This window comes from Mustela nigripes, chromosome 14 (genome assembly GCF_022355385.1).
Source record: "Mustela nigripes isolate SB6536 chromosome 14, MUSNIG.SB6536, whole genome shotgun sequence".
NCBI classification, from domain to species: domain Eukaryota; kingdom Metazoa; phylum Chordata; class Mammalia; order Carnivora; family Mustelidae; genus Mustela; species Mustela nigripes.
Genome location: NC_081570.1, coordinates 105,188,713 through 105,205,506, shown reverse-complemented (window position 1 = coordinate 105,205,506; position 16,794 = coordinate 105,188,713). Strand labels below are relative to the sequence as shown.

At 41.1% G+C, this 16,794-nt stretch overlaps 1 protein-coding gene across 1 annotated transcript in view; it reads left to right on the top strand.

Moving 5' to 3' along the window:
* OTUD7B (OTU deubiquitinase 7B) overlaps nucleotides 1-16,794 on the top strand; it is a 56,595-nt gene that overhangs the window by 19,835 nt on the left and 19,966 nt on the right. Inside the window, exons 2-3 of the mRNA XM_059376012.1 lie at nucleotides 12,018-12,167; nucleotides 16,264-16,452. Coding sequence (XP_059231995.1) covers nucleotides 12,083-12,167; nucleotides 16,264-16,452 — 274 coding nt within the window. The 5' untranslated portion in view covers nucleotides 12,018-12,082. The remainder of the gene's footprint in view (nucleotides 1-12,017; nucleotides 12,168-16,263; nucleotides 16,453-16,794) is intronic.

Below are 16,794 nucleotides of genomic sequence, written 5' to 3'. Positions count from 1 at the left end.
GCCACTTAATGTCACTCACCTGGTTCCCAGGGTTCTCCTCTACAATTTGAGGGTGTGGAATGAAGTAATCTCCTGGTTCTACATACAATTCTCCATAATTCCAGATAATGTCTATAATTCCAAAGTGCCAAACAAGGAAAAATAAGCTGACTTTCTGCATCTCACCACCAGGCTTGTTCCACATTAGTCCGAAATGTAAAAATAGAAGTGTTCCCAGTCTATGTTCCCAGATAGACTAGAAGTCAGATTATATTATATTCTTATAACTAATTTTATGTGCTTAAATATAAGAGGCATGGTTTCTTTTATTTATTTTAAATTTTATTTATTTGTGAGAAGAGAGCACAGGGAGGGGAGCAAAGGGGGAAGGAGAGGGACAAGTAGACTCTGCACTGAAAGTGGTTTAAAAGGTCTTTTTTGTTTTGTTTTAAGATTTTATTTATTTATTTGACAGATGGAGATCACAGAGAAGCAGGCAGAGAGAGAGGAGAAAGCAGGCTCCCCGCTGAGCAGAGAGCCCGATGCGGGGCTCGATCCTAGGACCCTGGGATCATGACCTGAGCCGAAGGCAGAGGCTTTAACCCACTGAGCCACCCAGGCGCCCCTAAAAGTTTTTTGTTTTTTTTTTTTTTTTTTGTAAAGAAAGAGAGAGTGCACGGTGGTGGGGGTGGAGTGGTGCAGAGAGAAGAGAGAGAGTCTTAAGCAGGCTCCATGCTGGGTGTCTCAACCTTGAGATCCAAGACCTGAACCTAAGAAATCAAGAGTCGAATGCTTATAACTGAGCCACTCAGGCACCCACGGTTCGGTTACTATTGGGATGCCCGGGTGGCTCAGTCGGTTAAGCATCTGCTATCAGATCAGGTCATGATCCCAGGGTCCTAGGATCGAGTCCCACATCTTCTGCATCAGCCTCCTTGTTCGGCGGGGAGCTTGCTTCTCCTTCTGCTCTACCTGCCGCTCCCCCTGCTTGTGTTCTCTCTCTCTGACAAATAAATAAACTCTTTAAAAACAAAATAAAGAAGAATTATTACCACCAATGGCACAACCTATACAGATGAAGGAGACCCAAAATTATTTGGGTCTCAAAATATCCTGGGCTGGATTTTCTAATTCTTAACTCTAACCTAGAAATAGAAATGTATTTGTATTGGTGGAGTTGGTGGGGAGGATGGGGTTAGTAGTGTGGATGAATATGGATATTATTTTTAAAAGCAAAATAATAATTTCTTATTCTGTGGAGTTTGCATGCGTAGAGCAATTTGATTTTGTCATAAGTCCCTGTATAACTAATATAAACCCTGTATTTAAATTCAGGATACCTAGGTCCAAGCTCCTTGCTACCTGGGGATCATTTAAGCTTTGTAAGCTTCTATATGCATGTATTTTCCATCAGAAAAGAGGGGGTTAGAGGGGCGCCTGGGTGGCTCAGTTGGTTAAGCAGCTGCCTTCCACTCAGGTCATGATCCCAGCGTCCTGGGATCGAGTCCCACATTGGGCTTCTTGCTCAGCAGGGAGCCTGCTTCTCCCTCTGCCTTTGCCTGCCTGTGCTCACTCTCTCTGTCTCTCTCACAAATAAATAAATAAAATCTTAAAAAAAGAAATCTCAAAAAGAGTATTTAATTTTTAGAATTCTTATTAAATGAGGCCTTATTTGTGAAAGTGCTTTAAAAACAGAAATTACAACAAAAGAAGCTATTTTTACTGAACAGACAGGTGTACAGATATATTTGCATAGACCTTGATTATGTGTATCCAGGGGGTGAATGATGACATTTGAAACCAGTAAATAATTCACAAGCCTATTTTAGATATAGATTAGCTCTCAGTCATCCATACACATGGGCTAGCTTGAATAATTTAGAATGACAAATATTTGTTACATATCTACTATGTGCCAAGCAATTTTTTAGGCCTGTTTAGAATTTTTTTAAGTATAAAAGAAAGGTGCCAACCTCAAGGATCTTAATTCTTTTTAGAATGTATCTTGATTTCCATCTTGATGATCTCTTACACATCCTTTAAGATCCAGTTTGAGAAACCTTCCTAACCCATCCAGGTAAACTAGTTCTTATACCTTTTCCTACCCCACTGGGGATGAATAACATGTTTAGGTTTCTCCCAGCAGACTGGAGTGCCCCGAAGGTAGGACTCTTGGCTTCTCTTCATTTGTATCTCTAAGGCCCTAGGGCAGTGCCTGGTACATGGTGGACCCAGTAAATGTTGATTGAAGGACGGATAATCAGATTGGAGAGATAAGATGCTAGTATCAGGAAGGCCAACTAATATTACAAGGCAGTATATGATAACAGGAAGTGAATTTTGCACATACGGGGCCTAGAGGAGTTCAAATGAGGTCTAGATATGGCCAGGATAGATGAAACTTGCAGATGGAGAATTTTAAACATAATAATAGTAATAAAAGATAGCTTTCTTTGAAAGGAGTTATATAATTTTATAAAAGACAAATTTCTTTTTCTAATTGTTTGGGGCTCTTAAAAAATTAGTAGTTGTGTACTTGATTTAAGAATCAAGAAGGGGAGAGAAGATTGTCTTCAACTAGGGAATGTTGGTTGATTCAGAGAATGTGTTTTACTAGCCTCTGTTGATCTGTAGTATTTATTTTTTTCTCCCATATCAAAAGTTTAGTAATCAGAATCTTTATAAGGGCTTAAGTAGAACTTTTATTTTTACAGACTGTTCTTTTAAAAGTTGAGTGTACTAAGACTCAAACCTTGAACTATCTTTGACCCTCACTGAAAGAGAAAAAATTCATTGTATGTGGCAAATAGAAATACTGGTTTGGATCTAAAAAAATAAACATTAACATGACTTTTGTTTCTATTCAAGTTACTGTTGTTGTGCCAATTTTATAATAATAGACTTTCTCTCTGACTCTCTCTACCCTTATTTTTCTAAAGGTCACTTCTGTTGTACACATCTTCCGAATTATTAAATTTCCCAAGTAATTGTAATCCAAGGAGCCTTTTGTCAGTAACACTGAGAAGACAAATGCCAGTTCATAAGGAGTTCTCTGTGAACTTCTCCCTGATCTTTATATCAGGATTTGGCTGTTAATGGATTTGTCCATTAGAGATTCATTTTGCTATTGGTAGGCCTGATTAAAAAAAACAAACAAACTGGAAATTCTTTTTTTTTTAGATTTTATTTATTTGACAGACTGAGATCACAAGTAGGTAGAGAGGCAGGCAGAGAGAGAGAGGAGGAAGCAGGCTCCCTGCCGAGCAGAGAGCCTGATGCGGGACTCAATCCCAGGACCCTGAGATCATGACCTGAGCCACCCAGGTACCCCCAAACTGGAAATTCTTGAAAAAATAGTTAAATCTTGTTCTGACACATGCACATGCTAGTAGTAGTTATAAAACCATGAAGCCAGTTCTTGAGTCCTTACTGGGTTGTATCCACAGTAGCATATAGTAAACTAATAAATTGTTTTGGAATGGTAAATTATATGATTGAGTTTTGGGGGTTCAGTTTTTCTCTTAAGTTTGATTTAGGGAGAGTAGTGGCTCTTCCTTGAGCATATAGTGTCGTGGAGGTAGAAAACAACCCAGAAATTGTGCAGCGTATGTAGGAGGAGATGTGAACATTTTATCCCAAGAAATAGACAACATGCATGGGATTAAGAGAATATTATAAAATCTTTGAATGTGGAATGAGTAGTGTAGTAAGGGATAAACGTGGGGAGGAGGTAGGGTTGGTAGATTAAGGCATTAGAATTTCAGTAAATATGTGTCAGTTTGCTATTATTGGAAATTTGGGAATGAATCGGCTATTTAGCTGTGTCTGTACATCGAGGAGAGGACAGTTTTCTTTTGCTCTTATTTTTGAGGGACCATCTGGTAGAAAGTACAGCCCAAGAAGTCCTTTTGCAACATTTTCTTGGAGGCTTAACGAATTTGAAAGACTCCGGAATGGAAATGATTGACTAGGTCCTGTGTGCATGTGCTGATGGTACCTTTGCAATGGCTGTGGGCCTGGAGGGTTTGCTGGGGATGAGTAGAGAGTGCTTTCGGAGGAAAGGTACAGGGGCTGTACTGGGTACTAGTGGAGCGAGGTGGAGTATGTCGAGGGAGTTAGGCAGAAGAAAGGCAATTGACCTTTTTTGAGTGTTTACTTTATGCCAGGCACTGCCCTAATGTATTTTCAGTTAGTTAATGCTAACAAAAGATCTGAAATGCAGATATTTTCTCCATTTGATACGTGAAGAAATGGAGGCACCAAGTGGTTATATTATTTACCCATAGTTCAACCCTTAGTAGGTAGACTGGTATTTGAACCTAAATCTGTCCAAATCCAGAGCCAGTTCTCACCGTCTCTCTGTCTCTGTGTTGAAAGCAGTTGCAGCTGGGAGGGTAGACTGGCACATGGGTGGATGGCACGTGCTTTTGCCATTTGCCTCCCTGGACTAGGGGTGCTGTGGTGCAAGGGTCTGGCCTCTGGGGTCCAGTAGGCTGGGTTCGTGAAAATCCTGGCTCTGCGGCTTTTTCCATTTGTAATCTCGGGTGAATTACTTAACCTTTGTGAGTTTTAGCAATCTCATCTGGTGAGGTAGGGTTAATGATACAAACAAATCTCTTAGAGTTACTTGGAAGTTAAAATGAAATAATATCTGAAGCTTTAACACATATTACTTCCTGTCACTTCTTTTTTTTCCTTTTAGACCCATCTTTCTGTCTCTCAGTTGTAACATAGGTCTGCATAGGTCTCTTTGGTATGGAATTTGGTCATATTCTCTCTCCTTTTTTAAAAGAAGGTTATATTTTGCTTCTTTCACTTGTAAGGACCCATTTTAATTAAGAACAATCTGCCAAGAGAGTCTTTGATTTTTCCCTCCCACCTAATCAGGAATTGTGTGAAATTTCTAAGGGTTTTTGTCCCTCCTCCTTCTCCCTGTCTGGATTCCTTGGGACTGACATCATAGACATGGAGGAGTCTCTGACCTTTGAAAATTCTTGACAGTCTTGAATGTTGTGGTTTTCCAGTGAGTTTTGGGAGGAGTTGGAGGGGACTCAGGCACAGCTGTAGTGCATCACTAGGACTGGGAGAGGGTATAGTGTGAGAATGTGGATGCTTGGGGATGTAGTAGATGAGAAAATGTAGGGTCAGTAGTTTCTCAGGCATTTTAACTATTATTATAATAGTTATCCATAATCAGTATTTAATTTTGGGTCATCTTTCTCCGTTACTAAATAGTTGGGCATGCAGAGCATGCAGACTGATTGTAATGTTAGTCTGAGTTAATGTTTAGGAAAAGAAACTTGTTGCAAATAATGTCATATAACAATCTTAAGCAAATGTCTTTGAGATGAGCCACTGTTTGAGACCTGCCTGTTTACAACACTGATGATCTGATCATCATCGATACTGGTGTGTGTGTGTGTGAGTGCATGTTTGCGCGCATGGTGGGGTACTATACAAATACAATTTAGTTTACTTGAACAAAAACTGAGTGGTGCTTGGGTTTTAGGGATACAGGATGAGCGAGACAAAATTCCTGCCCTCAAATTGCTCATGGTTTAGTGGGGGAGATAAATGTGTAAATAAACACAAGTACTCTGTGGTGTGTAAATAAAATCACAGGTGTAATAGCAGGTGCAGCAGCAAGGAGGAAGAGAGCAATTTAAGTTGGGAACCCAGAGAAAGTTTTGCAAATGAGGTGGTACTCAGGGTAGTTTCATAGAAGAGGTAAGAAATCACTTGCTAGACCACAAGTCATTCCAGGCAGCAGGAACAACAAGGGCAAAGGAACTGAAATGTGAGCACATGGTGTACCTGGGGAATTACCAGGACAGAAGGGGGAATGGTGGCAGGGGAATGAGGCTGGAGAGTTAGGCAGAGCCAGATTGTGAAGGGATCTGATGCTTTAGTCATTGAAGAATTTAGAGCCTGGAGCTATAAGGCCTATTTGCATTTTAGATTGATCAGTCTCCACAGCATCCAATGCCTGGAGAGAGGAAGGGGGAGAAATTAGGAAGCTATTTCCTGGAGTCCAGGTTATAAAAACTTGAGAGAATAAAATATTTTTAGCTTACGAAGAGTGTGGGATGGATTTAAGAAATTGTAAAGGTGAAATGAGTAGTCCTTCTTAAAGGACTGTTTGTGAATGAGGATAAGGTAAAAGAGAATTCCAGGGTGGCTCCCCGGCTTTTGTGACTTGGCTAAGAGGATGGATGATGGTACCTTTTGCTAGAATAGGCAACACTGGAAGAGGGGTAGTTTGAAAGGGGAAGGGCAGAGATGAGAGAATGAGCTCATGCTTTTAACATGCTGAGTTTGAAGTGCATATGGGATTCCTAGGTGAGCTGGAGAGTTTGGGGCTGTGAATACATTTTGAAGTCATCAGCATTTGGTGTTCAGGGGCATGAATGAAATTCTCAAGGAGATGATATGAATTAAGAAGATGGAAGGCCTGAGGTAGAACCTTCAGTGCACTAACCATTGGTTAGGAAGAGGAGTCCACAAAGGTGACCAAGACACGGAGCCAGAGAGGCAGGAAGAGTGATAAGTATCACGTGCTACAAAGAGATCATTTTAGATTTTTAGATAAGCAGTAAGGAGAATTGTGATCTTATTGTAAGTCAGTGCCATTCTTCTTCAATAGAAGCCCATTTTGGTAGGATGAGCACTGCATCTAGAGGAGAAAGTAACATGTGAATGTTGATTTTAGGGAGTTTTACAGGGTAGAGGAGAAGAACAGCTGGCAGGTAGGAACAGGGGAGTCAACCTAAAGGAACTCCTCTTGCTTTGTTTCATATTTTTTTCTATGAAGTTGAAGGCAAGGCCATGCATCAGGAGTTAGGGAGTGATAAGAGCTGAGTAGGAGAATACTGGAGGTGTGGCATAGTAGCTGAGAACATTAGTTGACTTGTCCCCAAGTTAAGCAGAAGGCAGCAGTGTCCCATGGAAAGTAATGAGACTGACTGCCATTTATTTGTAGTTGGGTTCCTCTGCATGATTATTTGATCTTATCTTGCTTAGTAGGCCCAGGTAGTAGCAGAGAAGTTGAGTGTGGGAGGCATCAGGTTGGACAGATGAAATAGAAGAATAGTGGAACTAGTTTTTTACTGGAAAATAAGTGATCAGTCAGGGGGCTCACATTCAGTTAGGCAAGAAAGGACAAAGTGGCATCTAATCCACTTTTTTCCCCTCAGTCGTCACTGCTTTCCAGCTCACCATCGTGTCCCCTAGTCTAGCTCACCATCCTGTCGTTGCAATAATTTCCACTTGTGTTCCTTCCATGCTCTTCTCACTACAACCAGGGGGATCTTTTAATATTTCATGTCTGATCATGTCCTGCCCCTATTTACAACAGTGACTTACATCAATGGCTTTTCATTATCTTTAGGATAAAATCCCCATGTTTAGTAGGGTCCAGCAGGCCCCCCTCTTAAATCTCATTTTGTACCATTCTCACCTCTGTGTTTTTTCCTGACATAGAACGTTGATATATGTTTCTTCTGCTTGGAGCATTCTTTCTTTCCCAGTTTGTCCCTCCAATTCCTACTCATTTTTTTGTCCTTAGATGTAATATCACTTCCTTGGGAAAGCTTTTTCAGACTCCCTGTAGGAGATCACACCCACCTCTCCAGCATTTCTTTATTACAATTTTCTGTGATTTTTTTTTTTTTCCTCCAGACTGGAATCTTTTTGAGGATAAAGATTATATCTGTCTAGTTCACTGTTGTGTTTCTAGTCTTGGTCATAGTGCACCTAACACATAGTAGGCACGCCATGGTTTTTGTTGAATTGTGAACAAAGTAGTTAAGGAATTGGATGACTTGGTCTGAGGTGAGGATATATTGAGTTAAGATAGCAGGTTTAGGGGCGACTGGGTGGCTCAGTGGGTTAAGCCTCTGCCTTCGGCTCGGGTCATGATCTCAGGGTCCTCGGATCGAGCCCAGCATCGGGCTATCTACTCGGCGGGGAGCCTGCTTCTCCTCTCTCTCTGCCTACCACTCCACCTACCTGTGATCTCTGTCTGTCAAATAAATAAATAAAACCTTTGGAACAACAGAAAAAAAAAACTTAAAAAAAAAAAAAAGATAGCAGGTTTAGTAGTAGAAAGGGAAAGCTGGAAGGAAGATGAGACTGTAGCCAAAGTAAAATTTTGGATGTTGAAAATATAGAGGTGTAGTAGTTTAGGAGATGGCAGAGTCCAGGACTGAGGTGCTGGAGTGGAGATGAAGGTCTTTGCATTTGGTGAGATTATGAAACTCTTACAGCAGAAACATTGGATGGATGGTGTAGGTGGGTGTTGAATTTGCTGAGGAAAATGGTAGGATTTAAAATGAGGGCAATATAAGGCAGGCGTCTAAGTCTTTAATACATATAAGAGATAGGCACAGCCCTTTCCTATGTGAAAGAATTCAGTGGATAAGAATCAGTCCTGTTTTGGGGTAATGCCCTAGTGCCTTTGGGGGCGGTGTGGTATAGTAGAGCATGTGTCCAAAATATCTGGGTTCAGACTTTGGACAACGCATCCGACTTTTCAAGCCTTGTTTGTTTCTCTGTTAACACATTTTTATGTGAAGAAATGCTTTCTCTAATCCTTGTCTATGCAAATGCCATCATTCTTGGGTGTGGTTTTATTGTTCTGGAGAAGAAGAACACAGGCCATGATGTGGAAGTCACAGAGGGGGGTGGGCTGGTGATTTAATTTAGAAAAGTATTTTGTAATGATTAGGTCTGTTCAAAGTAAGACGGACATGGTGGCAAAGGAATGAGTCCTCCATCAAGGCTTGTATCTATGTGAAGACTGGGTGATTTCTCGGTCAAGAGATGTAAAAGAAGGATTTCTGCTTGGGGGCAGACACTGAATTAAGTAATCACTAATGTCTCATCCAGTTGGAGGACTGGAGGGTTTTGCCCCCAGTTGAGATTTGTCTAAACACCATTCAATCAACAGATGTTTGAGTGTCTCCTCTTGTTTTGTTTGAAAGTTTAAAAGCCAGTATTTTCTTTTTTTTTCTTCCTGTGTGCTGAGACAGAGCCAAGGACTGTGTGTTTTAGTCCATGTTGTGACTATTTCCCGTTTGGATTTTGAGAAGTGCCAGCCAAGTGTTGGTGGTGACGTAACAGAAGCCACTGTCCTCACCTGCTGGGTGGGGTTCGGGTGGAGCCTGTGGCCTGCACCTGGAGGCATCAGATAGAAGAATGAATGTGCTGCCAAGAAGTTTGGTTTAGTGCTTTGAATTTTTTGGCAAGTCATTCTAGATAGTTTTGGATCTCTGAATTACTTCTCAAAAATAATTTTTTGAAGAAAGACCTACTGTATTGGCAAATGAGGTCTGTGATGCTGTGACATTGATGGTTTTTTTATTGGCCTGTGTCTGGCTGGGAAATTGCCTACATGCCCATGGCTTAATCAACTCTTCTCTCTTCTGCTGAGCATCTTTTTTCTGATTGCTATTTGTCTGCTTACTGTATACCTCCCACAGTCTTTCCAGAAAGTTATTAAAGTGGCTTTACTGAGTTCCTTTGAATATTTTTTTTTTTAAAGAGAGAAGATTGAAATTCATTTTGAAGCTATGCTCTTGGTCTTGGATTAGTCATACTTTCAAGTTATTTGGGCTGCAGTCATCTCCTGTGACCTCTAAGAAGTGACCGAAATGGGCTTGGAGAAGAAGTTCTTGCTTGTATTAGGGGAGGGAGAAACCATTCATTCATTTATGAATTCTGAAGGAATTTAATTCTTAAGTATAAAATGAAAGGAACTAGTTTATTTTATAACTTGACATTTTGAATTTGAGGTTGTTAGGCCAAAAGTTCCCATGAATTGGCAGCATTTTCTGACAATTAGGATATTGAAATGGAAGGAAATTAGATATCGATAATACACAGACTAAAAGAGAATGTCAGGATCATGGTTTATGAGGCTATAGTGAACAGGAAAAGTTCATTTTTTAAACCTGGGAAGGATCTGAGAGGTCATCGAATACAAGTCTAGGATAAACAAGAGGCACCTGAAACCCTGTAAGTAATTGGACCAAAGCCACCAGGCTAACGTATATAGGTGTAGGTAAAAATCTTACGATACAGGCATGATGGAACTAGTGACAGTACAGATGTCTCTTCAGAAAAGAGTTTCTGGGGGCGCCTGGGTGGCTCAGTGGGTTGAGGCCTCTGCCTTCAGCTCAGGTTATGATCCCAGGGTGCTGGGATCGAGCTCTGCATTGGGCTTTCTGCTGGGTGGGGAGCCTGCTTCCTCCTCTCTTTCTCTGCCTGCCTCTCGGCCTACTTGTGATCTCTGTCTGTCAAATAAATAAATAAAATCTTTAAAAAAAAGAAAGAAAAAAGAGTTTCTGAAACGGAGAAATGGATTGGGACCATGGAAGACTTAGAAATTGAGGGTGATAGGAAGTCCGAAAGACCCTAGAATTTCTCATTTGCCAAGTTAAACCGAAAATGGATTGGTTTGGTGCTGGCTGGTGTGGAGGTTCCCTTAGTTATTTAATCATTTACTCATCAGGCATTTATTGACTGCCTGCAGTGTTGTAGGTGCTGTGCTAGGTGCTAGGTGTCGGGGCTACAGATATGACTAAAACACCTCCCTGCACTCAGATTAGTGACTTCCTGGTTTTATGACCCACAAATCGTTGCTCTTTATTTGCTTAATATTTCTAAGGAATGCAGAAAATCAGGATATGATCATACCACCAAACAAGCTGTGTCATGGGATTGGAGGAGGTCTGAAGAAAAGGGATCTGAGTCACCCTTAGACTTCAGGTTGTTTAGGAGGAGCTGTTTCTGCAGTCACCTGAGTCACCTTTTACCTTTGAGAATTCTACTTTTGGTCTTCTCTAAAAGGCGAGGGATTGGTGGTTGTGGCGGGGCAGGTGTGTTATGGTTGCTTTGGGATCAGGCCCTCTTTTCCAGAGAACCCGTCTAATGTGGTAGAATTGGTCAGAGATTGTTCTTCACTCTGTTATTGCTTCCTCAGCTGGGACTGCTAACTTTAGAGGAATGTGGATTGGTGCCAGGCTATCAGGTCAGGGACAGAGTTTCTGCCAAAGTCAAGTCTGAAAGAAGAGATCTTTTTCAGGTGAACTTACTTGGCTCACTTGTCCGCAGTGGAGAAAGGCATATTTCCTGGGTTCATGAAATTAGTGGGCAAAAATTAACTTTCATGTACCTTGGAGATCTCCACTCTGCTTTGTGTAAAAGCTTATTTTATTTTGAGTAGTTTAAGCTTAATCAGCTTGCTCCTTCCATGTCCTCAGCAAGCCTCAGAACACTAGTCAACTCTAAAGTTTTTCAGTGTATAGTATTCATTTGTTCATTTATCCATTCATTCAGCACATATTTACTGTGCCAAGTGTTACATGCTGAGGACACAGTAATGAACAAGACACACAAGCATTGAACTTTCAAGAAACTGACGTATTAGAGGGGGAGCCTAGACAGCAATCTATTAAAATAATTTCAGGTTAAATCAAGTGCCGGCAAGGAAATAAACAAGGTGGGGAGTTCTTCAGGGTGGTAGTCTGCTGCTTTCTTCCGTTAGCTTAGATAAGCAAACTGATGGATGGAAACGGAATACTCTAGAGAGGTAGAAGAAAAGCATTATACTCAGAATGACATTAGGTCTGTGATTAATTTAGTAGTTTAAGAAATTAATGAGGGGGGTCACTGGGAGGCCCAGTGGGTTAAAGCCTCTGCCTTCTGCTCAGGTTGTAATCCCAGGGTGCTGGGATCGAGTAATCCCAGGGTGCTGGGATCGAGCCCCGCATCAGGCTCTCTGCTCAGCAGGGAGCCTGCTTCCCCCTCTCTGCCTGCCTCTCTGCCTACTTGTGATCTCTGTCTGTCAAATAAATAAATAAAATCTTAAAAAAAAATTAATGAGGAATTAGGAAACTAAATGTTGCTCTTCATAATAAATTCAGCTGAAATGAATGAACCAGGATCGTTTATCCATTTGGTAAGGAAGCTGCTGAAATTGGGCTGTGATCATCCTATTTCAGTGTAATTTGAGCCTTATGTGTTTATTTCCTCCTCAGGTGGAGGGCTGAATTTTGATCTATGTCCACCCTACCTCAGCTGCCTGAAAGTACTTAATGATCACATGACCCTGGATATGGATGCTGTCTTGTCAGATTTTGTCCGTTCCACAGGCGCAGAGCCTGGGCTGGCCCGAGATCTCCTGGAAGGTAAGGAGTCACGAGGGGAAAGATGAGAAGAGAGAAAGTATAATACAATGTTTATTGTTAGGATGACTTGGAACATTTAAAGGTGATCAGAAAGATACTTTGTGTGTGGCAGGCCTTACATTTAAGTTGCTTCTAATAATCCACCTATGTGTGACTCACCATAATTTTAAAATGCAGAAATCCCCTTTCACCTTGAATTTTTGGTGTAGCTTTCTCCGTTGTGAATGTATGCTCAGGTAGTGTAAGTGAAATTTTATATTAATCCACTAAAAGTACAATTCTGTATCTGTAAGTCTTTTTCTTTACATATAAATGACTTTAGGATCATTTGTGGCTTTGTTTCTTTCTCTAATTTGTATAGGTGACTCTGTGTAGAGTGAATTAAGTTAATGTTTTTATTTTGCTACCTTTATTTACTTAAATCTGTATGTACACATAAGTGTGAACATTCTGATTTTAAGGTCTTTAAGGCTTGGAATCAAGTCAGTAGAATTCTTTGTTTGGAGTCATAATTAACAGATGTTTTTTGAGGATGGAAATATATAATGACACAGATCGCTAAGCCTGAAGAGAAATGGAAGATCTGGGTTTAGACTCCAGTTTGCTAATCCAGTAGGACTCTGCCCTTGACTGGCATTTTGGTTTTATTTCCTACTACCTTCTCTTCCTTATGCTTCTGCCTGGCCCAACTTGTCACCTTTCCCTGGTCATATTAAGTTGTTTTCTAAGTCTGCAGTGTTCCTTCCTTCATTATTCTCCTGAAATTCTCCTCATCCTTCAGGATTCAGCTCAAATGCCTCCTCTTCCTGTAGTAACGTGTGTTGAATGCTGTATGTGTGAAGTACTTGAGATATATTATTATTATTATTTTTTTTTTTTATAAAAGATTTTATTATTTGACAGAGAGAAATCACAAGTAGGCAGAGAGGCAGGCAGAGAGAGAGACAGAGGAGGAAGCAGGCTCCCTGCTGAGCAGAGAGCCCGATGCGGGACTCGATCCCAGGACCCTGAGATCATGACCTGAGCCGAAGGCAGCGGCTTAACCACTGAGCCACCCAGGTGCCCCGAGATATATTATTTTATTCTTATAGTCACTCTACAATATAAGTTTTATTATCCCACTTTCATAGTTTTAAAAACTGAGGTTCAGAGAAGTTAAGTGGGATTTGAGATCAGGCGATCTGATTTCAGAGGCTGGCTCTTAACATTTATATTACAGTTAATATTTGTGTGATCTCTTTCTCTCTCACACACATGTGCATACATTTCTGTGCTATGAAGGAAAGGTTGAAGGTACTATACGAGTGTAAGAGATAAACCTAATTTAGATACAGGGTGCAGAAAGGCCTTTCTAAGGAAGTGACATTTGAGCTAAACCCAGAAGGGTGGATGGGAGTAGCAGCAACACTAAAGGGACAGAGAAGAGAGTGTTTGTTGATATGAGAAGCTTACACAAGGACCCAACGTGAAAGAGTTTGGCACTGGGTACGAAGAGTGAGGCAAGAGTGATAGGAAATGAGTAGAAAAGGCAGGAAGCAGAATTTGGGGCCCTTTGTAGACTGTGGTAAGGAGTTTAAATGTCATTCCGTGTTTAGTCGGAAGCTGGTGAAGGGTTGTAATCAGGGGAGTGATGTGATGGGATTTGAATTTTCGTTGAAGGATATGAAACAAATTGGATTGTGGCCAGAGAAGTGATCAACCCAGTTAAGACTGTTGCTACAGTTGAGGTGAGAGATGGTGGGGGCCTGAACTACTATAGTGTCAAAAGGGAGAAAAGTGGATGGATTTAAGATAGAACTTAGAAGGGAAGTCAAAGGGCCTGATCTTCATTTTCTCCCTGCTTCTGTCTTTATCTCTTGCTTTTCCCTTTAAAAGTTAACTTTGGTGTAAAGAACGAATTCGAAAGGGGACATGCTAGGGGAAGAGAGACTAGCTGAACCTCTCCCAAAGACCAGGGAACAATCTTGAGGGCCTGCATGGGCACAGTAACAATAAAAATGGACAAGAAAGAACAGATTTGAGAGATGTTTCATGAGTACAAACACTGACTAGATAATGAGGGCAGACAAGTAGTTGGGTCTGAGTAGTGAGGAACTGCATTTTCTGGTGGAATTTTCTGGCCTGAAGGGCTTTTGATACCATTACCAATTTGAGGAATAGAGAAAGAGAAGATGAAGCAAGTCCTAGGAAGGAGAATGATGGACATTCAGTTTTGGACAAGTTGGCTATTAGGAGCTGATTTTAAGGAGTTTACCACACAACTGCAAATACAGAGCCAACGTTCAATACATGTTCTGTATTTCCAACTGTGTGGTAAACATTCATTCATTTATTTGTTGAGTCAGGACAAAAGTCCTTCATTTTTCAACAGATATGTATTGAGTAGCTACTGTGTGTCAAGTTCTAGGTGCTGAACAAAACAAAACAAAACAAAAATTCCAGCCCTTATGTTCTAGCAGGAAAAACAGTCAATAAATAATAAACATGATAACCAAATCATTGTAAAGTGTGTGTTAAGGTGTGAAGTGCTATGGGAAATGATGAGGCAGGTTGTAATTTTTACTTGGGTAGTTAAGGCAAGCCTTGTTAAGAATGTGACATTTGAACAAATATCTGAAAGAGTTGAGGGATTGTCTGTGTAGATAAATTGGGAAGAGAGCCTTCTAGGCAGCGCGGAGATTGTTGGAAAGGCCATAGGTGGGAGCAGTCTTAGCATGTTTGTAGGAACAGTAAAGAGGCCAGAGCCACTGAAGTGGTGTGAGCAAAGGGAGTTGGAACAAGTGGTGAATGTAATGGCTCAGAAGTAAATTCATCAGGTATTAATGATTCATATAGCTTAACTGGAAAATCAGTAATAACAAGATATCACAGCAACAGCAATAAAGACATATATAAAACTTTATGTGGGGGCGCCTGGGTGGCTCAGTGGGTTAAAGCCTCTGCCTTCCGCTCAGGTCATGATCCCAGGGTCCTGGAATCAAGCCCCACATCGGGCTCTCTGCTCCGCAGGGATCCTGCTTCCTCCTCTCTCTCTGCCTGCCTCTCTGCCTACTTGTGATCTCTGTCTGTCAAATAAATAAATAAAATCTTAAAAAAAGCAAAAAACCACTTTCTGTGTATCAGTGCTTTTAATTCATTTGATCTTCATAACAGTCCTACATGGAATCATCTCCAGTTTCACAGCCAGGGAAATTGAAGCACAGAGAAAAGGCTGGAGAAATAGGCCAGGTCATAGAAAGTCTTGAATGTCAGACACAAGGGCCTAGAATTTACTCTGTAGGCAATGGCAGGCAGTTAGCAGTTTTGATTCTGGAACTTAAATGAACAGAACAGAACTGAAACAGAACAGAACTGTGCTTTGGAAAGATTTATCTCATGGGATACTTTAGAGTGGATCGGAGGTGGAACAGTGGATGATAGGAATTGAACTGAGGGGGTAGCAGGTGGAATAGAATAGAAAGAAATGCGAACAATCATATAATATATTATTTACAGAATAATATAACTGGAGAAAGTAACAGAAAAATCCAGTATGACATTTAGGGTCTTCTCTTCAGTAGAGTAGTGATTCTTAAATTTGGGGGCAGTTAACAGTTCCTTTTGGTAATCTGATGAGAGCTGTCAGCTCTTTTTCTTTAGAAAAATGCATGTACTTATACCTTTGTATATAGTTCTGTATGGTATAGGACATTATAGTGCATGCATGTCTAGGCTAAGCACTCTCTGGATCTCAGAATCAAGAGACCTGGGCTTTAGTCACACATCTCTGTGGTGCAAGCTAGCTGTGCATTTGGGCAAGTCACTACTTTAGGCTTCCTCTGTTTTATCTGTGGCCTCTGTGGGCCCTTTCAGATCAGAGACACAAATTTTCAATGCTCACAGAACTGACTTAGGAAGGACAACAAGTAAATAAAGAAATTGTGGTATTACAGACTGAAGTATTAATGAAGAAAATTAGGAACAGGAGAATGGTGGAAATGCGCATGAATTTTGCTTGTTAGTTTTGAGAGGGTGGTTTGAGTGATTGTTTTATGTCTTTCCCCAGTTTCCCTGTACTCTGAGTACCCATTTCATTTTTTGCTTTGTCTCCTGCCAGGAAAGAATTGGGACATGAGTGCTGCCCTCAGTGATTTTGAACAGCTACGTCAAGTCCATGCTGGGAACCTGCCCCCACCCTTTAGTGAAGGGAGTGGTGGTTCCAGGACCCCTGAGAAAGGGTTTTCAGATAGAGAGTCTGCCCGCCCTCCCCGACCCACCCTGCAGCGGCAGGATGACATCGTTCAAGGTACTGGGGTAACTGAGGGCTGTTTCTGTAGGCGGGAGTAGAAAGGAAGTGAGGGGACTGCTAAATGGAGCCATCTTTTGGAGACGCTCCTATTCTTCTCCCCGCTCCCCTGACAAACTGTTCAGAGGTGGCCTCAGTCTATTTCGGTGCAGGAGCCCCACACTGTCCCACTGTTTCTTGAGTATTCCCCTCTGTGAAGGCCTTTTTCACATACGGAGAGGGAAATGGATAAAGGAGAACAATCTAGTTGTCGAGATAAAGTACATAAATGTAGAATTCAGAGGATCACGCCATCTACCTGTGAGGTTAGTATTTGCCAGTATGTATCAAAATTTTGAAATG